Source organism: Drosophila melanogaster, chromosome 2L (genome assembly GCF_000001215.4).
Source record: "Drosophila melanogaster chromosome 2L".
Taxonomy (NCBI): Eukaryota; Metazoa; Arthropoda; class Insecta; order Diptera; family Drosophilidae; genus Drosophila; species Drosophila melanogaster.
Genome location: NT_033779.5, coordinates 1,830,333 through 1,836,385, shown reverse-complemented (window position 1 = coordinate 1,836,385; position 6,053 = coordinate 1,830,333). Strand labels below are relative to the sequence as shown.

General features: G+C 41.0%; 1 protein-coding gene and 1 non-coding gene across 2 annotated transcripts; both read left to right on the top strand.

The window, feature by feature from the left end:
• Positions 1-3,820: 3,820 nt before the first annotated feature.
• c-cup (calcutta cup) lies at positions 3,821-4,759 on the top strand. The gene is made up of 2 exons (NM_134779.3): positions 3,821-3,962; positions 4,020-4,759. Exons 1-2 carry the CDS (start codon positions 3,932-3,934, stop codon positions 4,592-4,594), a joined length of 606 nt encoding a protein of 201 aa, NP_608623.2. The 5' UTR covers positions 3,821-3,931; the 3' UTR covers positions 4,595-4,759.
• mir-2280 (mir-2280 stem loop) lies at positions 4,587-4,701 on the top strand. The gene has a single exon (NR_047872.1). It is a non-coding gene; the product is annotated as a mir-2280 precursor RNA (primary transcript).
• Positions 4,760-6,053: the final 1,294 nt, after the last annotated feature.

The following is a 6,053-nucleotide window of genomic DNA, read 5'->3' as shown; positions in this document are numbered from 1 at the left end:
AAGTTTCGGCGCCGTGAGGCGAAGTCTGTCGGAAATTACCCAAAACATTGGATGCGCCAACAGCTGGGCAACAGCTGATGACTTGAGGATGGTAAGGAGCCAAGGCAAAGCTTTCATAACTTGTGGAGCGTTCATCTCTATACATATGTGTTATCTGTATTTATTTTCCTTTTCGCCGGCTTCTGCGTCTGTTTGATGTTGCGGTTGCTTTGGTTTCCCCTTTATTATCATCATTATCGTCATCAGAGTGACGCACTCTTGGCTGCGAAATGCTTTTCATTATGCGCACTAATGTCTATGGCCTTTATGTCTAATGCGTGCATAAGGACCCACTCTTAAATCCCGACTTGGCCCTGTTTGCACTGCGGCATATGTACTTATATATACAGGGGCATGTCGGGGCACACATTATGCGGATTGGGCCGGTTTATTTGTATTTTTCTTGGCTGTGGATTATTTTTATCATCGCTTGTGCATGTAATTTATTATAATGATTTACACATTAAGTATCATTAAGCCGAGTGCTCGGCTGTTGTGTAAGGGCGTATAAATTGCAACTAATTGTTCACAACGCGGCGTATGCGTGATATATACGCAAAACTTAAATGAGGAGAGCGCAAATATTTACACGCACCCACACACCCGCACTCAGCACAGTTATTAATAATCCTGGCAGCGTTTGGGGAACTTAAGGCAAATTCTCATCGGCACCTTAATGAGCAACTTTTCCAGCGCCAGTGCCTGGGTGGTAGCGGGTGGAAAATGATTGCGGAAAAGCACCCAGCCCGCACGCAAAACTTTCGTACTCATCAATTCGAAACTAAGAGGAGAATTTCGCAGGCGTGCATGATATTTATGCCTTGGATTTTGGGTATTCCCCCTACTTTCCCTGGGAGGTTCATTAATTTTTCGCCAGCTCTTCGTTTGCAATTATACAAGAAAACTTTTCGCAGCCAGTTCGACAGCCAAGCCAACGGATTGACAGTGAGATATTGATTTAATGCATTGCCAGAACTCGTCGGATTTCTGTGTGCTTTTGATTTATTTGTTAGCCGCCTGGGTGAGCGGTAAAATCTGCCAAAAGTTTTGGCATAAAGTGTCAGTCTAAAAGGTAGAAAAACACTAGTAGAGCACTGAATTTTGCTTTCCCTTATGAGTACTAAAAAGTGCAGAGATTGCTTAAAAATGTTCATGTCATTTGATTATAATCCTGTAGCGCATTTTTGCCTGTGTAACCGCTTATAGTTCCACTTAAAACCATCTAAATGACAGTTGTTCCCCAGGCAACTTTGTCTGCTAAATGCTGGCATACATCCGATATTTCGCTATCAGCCACCGAACACACAGCCACACGAAAAGCATTAAAAATATGCCAGGCATAAAAAGTGTTCTACCATTCTGTAAATTTAGCACACAAAGTGGGAAAACTTTCGATTTTTGTGTGGGCCATGGTTGGGAGGTTATGAAAGATTGGCACCTCGTTTTATTGCCCTAGTTTTCCCAGCCCTTTTTATCTATATTTTACTATTTTTCTGCTTTTTTTTTTGTGGCTGGCGCCTCCTGCACCTTGACACTTTTGCAATTGTCGCATGGGAATATTTTTTCATTCGTTGTTATTCTTGCTCAATTTGTTTTTGTGTGCCCCCATTGTTTGGGCCCAGTTTTGTTGATTTTTATTCTCGTTATTCCCCTATTTTTCTGTACTTTTTCTATGCTTTTTCTGTACTTGTTCTGCACTTTTTATTTATGGTTAGTGCAGCAAAATATTTCAGCATCAGGCGTATAACCAAAGTGCCGAGTGTGAGGGCGGCATCGGGCCAAAAACTATGTGGGTGATTTTTATGGCTTTGCCTTGCCTCTCAGTTCAATGAATAAATCATTGGACGCCAAGGGGATTGGTTGGGACTTTGCAATATGGAGTGGGACTCTCTGGTAATGTTTGATAATATTTTATGGAAATATTTGTACTCGTTTTGGCTTTGAATAAATGTGTTGAGAGTCGTACATTTTAAAGAAGTTTGGTAATAATTGAATGTTTCAATACGACCGGAGCCAAATGAACAATTGTAAATGATTCAAGGAAACCCCTATTTAAGTTGTTTATGTCTGAACCCTTTATCGTTTCCCTCTTTTTCAAAGTCTATCCCATTAGCAGAAAATCCCAGAACCTTCGCAGGCCTGCAGCAAAGTAAACTAAGCAAATCTGCTGGCATTCTAATCCTTTTGAAATTTGCTTTAATTAACTCGAATAATAAGCAGCATCCGCATACTTTGTACTGCTCCTTCTGCCGGAGCCTTTTTATCCTGTTCGTGGGCTTATGAGCTTTGGCACTTTGTGGTTGAAATTTTGTGATTCCTTTTTTTTTTCTGGCATTCGGATTTCCGACATTTGCCAAAGCAAATTTCAGCGGAGCGGGACTAATAAGCCAAACAAGAGACAGTGGAAAGGGGGCGGGAGGAAAAGGGGCGCGGCTGGCAGACAAAGTTAATACGACACAGCTGCCCTCGCGGTTGGTGGGCAATTGAAAAGTTTATTAATAACCCGCAGAACGGCAGTGGCAGCCATACGAACTTTAAAGAGACTGCTGCTCTTTTTTATTTGTATGATTTTTATTTTTAATTAAAAGAAGGCAAGGCTGAGCGGTAGCGAGTGCGGTCCAAGGGATATGTAATTACATTTGAACAGCATGCGAAATATGTTTTAATTTATTAAATTAAAATAAGCGAAAAAGAGCTGGAATGAAGGAAAAATAACAAAAACACGACAACAGGCAAAGGAAGCAACCAGCCGCAAACCGAGTGCCCAAAGCAATTTGAACCAACGTCACACGCGGCGTATGCGTAATGTGCTCGCAACAAAATCAACGTTATGCAAATTTTAATGCGAGCATAAGGCGGAAACGAAACGGCGCTACGCTTGCCAGTTTCTCCTGAATCCTGTTACGAGAATCGCCAGGGTATTGCCAGGGCATGATGGTGCCACATATAGTAAGTCATTCAAGCTGACCACATGACAACACTTGGAAATGTCACTATAAGCATAATAAATAAATACTTAAAATATTGCCAACATTTCAGTGCACAGCGTAATTTATAAAGCAATAATGCCATATTTTATATAAACTACTATTGTGGGAGCTCAATTACCGTAAGAGCCACAACAAACCAATTTCAGCTTTCCGAGCAATTGAACAATCCGAGGGTATCGTTTAAATCCGACCCAAATCAGCGCAGGACTCCTTCGTCCTGGCAGTCGCCCTGCAGTTGTACTTGTATTTACATAAGCGTCCGTATGTATTTCTCCCAGAGCACTCGCCTGGCGCAAAATTACACTTTGTTGGCGAGACACACACACTCACATGCTCATACGCACACATCGTGGCGCAAAAAATTGTAATGAGCTTATTAAGTCATATTAAAGTCCAAGTACAGCCAATTTGATAAAAACAGCAACTGACAGCAGACTGGCAATGTTTTCATGCGACATTTTTTTACGATAGCATTTGGCATTAATGGTAATAGCAAATGGCGTAGACACACGCTGTAGCTATGTACGTTACACTCGAAGAAAATCAATATTTTAATGAGTAAGCAACCAAAAGGGTTGATGCACGTATAAATAGATGTTGAAGAAATATATAAATAATAACTTAATAACTTTGTCTTGCTAGAAATGAATAGTACTGAATTTCTTTAAGTGCATGTAATTTATATGACTGATGTAAATGAGCTCGGCAGCAGGTGGCTTAACATTTTTATTCGCTCCGCACTGCGGTAAATTGTTGTTAACTCGGCTTAATTGAGTATGATCAAATTGCCGCTGATTTTGCACTCGAATATATTTCGACTGAACTTTCAAAATTCATGAAATGCTGAGCACGAAAACAACTTAAACAGAGTCAATTATATAGTTTATGGAAAAGTCGTAAAAATGCCGATACTTGGACAAATGTTTCCTGCAAGTAAGTAATGTTATTAAGTAGTAGATAATTACGTAACGCACTCACTTCATCCTCTAGAGCTGGGTCCCAATTTGATGACAGCCTCCAAAGTGCTAAAAAGTCCTCTTGGCCAGGCGTTAGTCTCCTTTTTGGTTGGCTACTTTGTCACCACAAAGTTGTCGCAATTTTATGGCAAATTCAAGAGGGACTCTGAGAAATCCGATGAGTCGACGCAGTACTTGGACATGTACCCCAGGAAAGAGAGTCAGCCAAAGGACACCAAAGGACACGATATCGTTCTGCTCACTCTGGAGGAGCTAACTGCCTTCGATGGCTCGAGTCCCAGTCTACCCATTTACACCGCTCTGAATGGCCTCATATACGATCTGAGTCCGGGCCGAGAAAAGTTCAGCAGTCACGGTCCGTACTCCCTATTGGCCGGTTGCAATGCCAACAAGGTCCTGAACATTGCCTGCAGTTCCATGGGCGTCTGCGCTGCGAACGTAATAAGTCGCTGGGAGCAGAGCCTAAGAGCCGAATTTAAAGTCGTAGGATATTTAGTCGATGCTGATATAGATATTATTAGCGGTAGTCCAGTCAAACATACAAATTCGGCCATAGGGGAGCAAATGGAGAAGAGTGATATCGTTTAAGATGCTGTGAATATCCCGTTTTCTTAGCTTGGCAATAAAATATTATTCACAGAAACTAGTAATTTACTTCCAAGCTAACTGAAGGGGATATTCAGTGCAACCACGGACTAAAAATGCGTTTGGAAAAATTACATGTAACTTGTAGAATAAACAAAATTATTGAAGATATCTTTTAGCTTCATGAGCGAATATTTTCCAAAGGTTTTAGGTTGCCAAACAAATGATCGACTATTTCTTTTACAATCTCCTCCAGCCTGAGATTAAATTAATTCTGTCCTTCTTTTTTTTTGCCGTTTGACCGAGCTCTTGGCATTTGGAAAGCCGGAAAGTTTTTCCGCCTTTGTCTTGCGCTTTTTTCCCCAGCGGTTCGGTTCGACAGGAAAATATCGACAACGGCAAATGTCGATAACAACAAATTGTTTGTCGTGTTTTCCTTTTTACTTGGCACTTTTTGCCCATCAAGCTGTTGACTTTGTCAAGTTGTCGCCGAATTTTCAGGGCTTCGGGGTGATTCGGGTTTCCCATTGTGCCGGTGTATGTGTGTGGAAAAACTTTGCGCCAAACACGCAATTGACTTAAATTGAATTGAAAGCTGAATTCTGAGAGCTGAGAGCTGAAAGCCAAGAAGTGACAAAGCGGGCGGGAAAGCAGAAGGAATGCCGTCAGGTGCTACACAGCTAATAAAATCAAAATTACTTTTCGCCAGCGCAAAGTTTCGTCAGTCGACGTGCTTAAGGAATTTAAAAAAGTTGTCCAAAAATTGTTAAGCACACACTTCAAAATCAGTCAAATGTGCAAAAGGACAACACACACTCAAGAACAACATTTGGCAAAGTGTTATTTGAAGTGTCGAATTTAATCAAGCGCAAAGGTGACAAAAGGGCTCAAAAGTTAACAACAACTAGGGCCAACAATAACAAGTGGAAATGGTTCTTAAAAGGTGGCGAAATGGACGAGAGCAGTCCCCTGCAAAGATGGAAGGACAATGTCCTGGAGTGGCCCATTTGCATAAATTGTTCGCACTTGTTTCAGCTTTTTATTAGTGAAGCTTTATTTATACTTAGTGAAATCCGATTGCGATTGGGTAAGTAGTACTACAATAAAAAAAATCCATTATGCTAGTCCGACCAATTAAAGTTTTAAAATGCTGCTTTAATGGATCTTCCCCATTGGTGATAACAATAATACGGATTAAGGTAATCATTCATTCGCTTTTTAAATGACCCTTTTGAAATGAATTAACTGAATGGATTCTTTGTCATGTTGGCAATTCATTATATGTAGCTCCTTAAAATAAATTTCCCGTTAGCCACGCCCCGAAACTTGGCCAGTTATGGTATCCCATATAATTGGTGCCAAACACTGAATTTATCACCATCTGGTTGTCATGTGCAAACGATGCTCTAACCCCCACTTTGCCGGGAATTTGGATGGGGAGACCTCCCTCCAGTGTCATTCG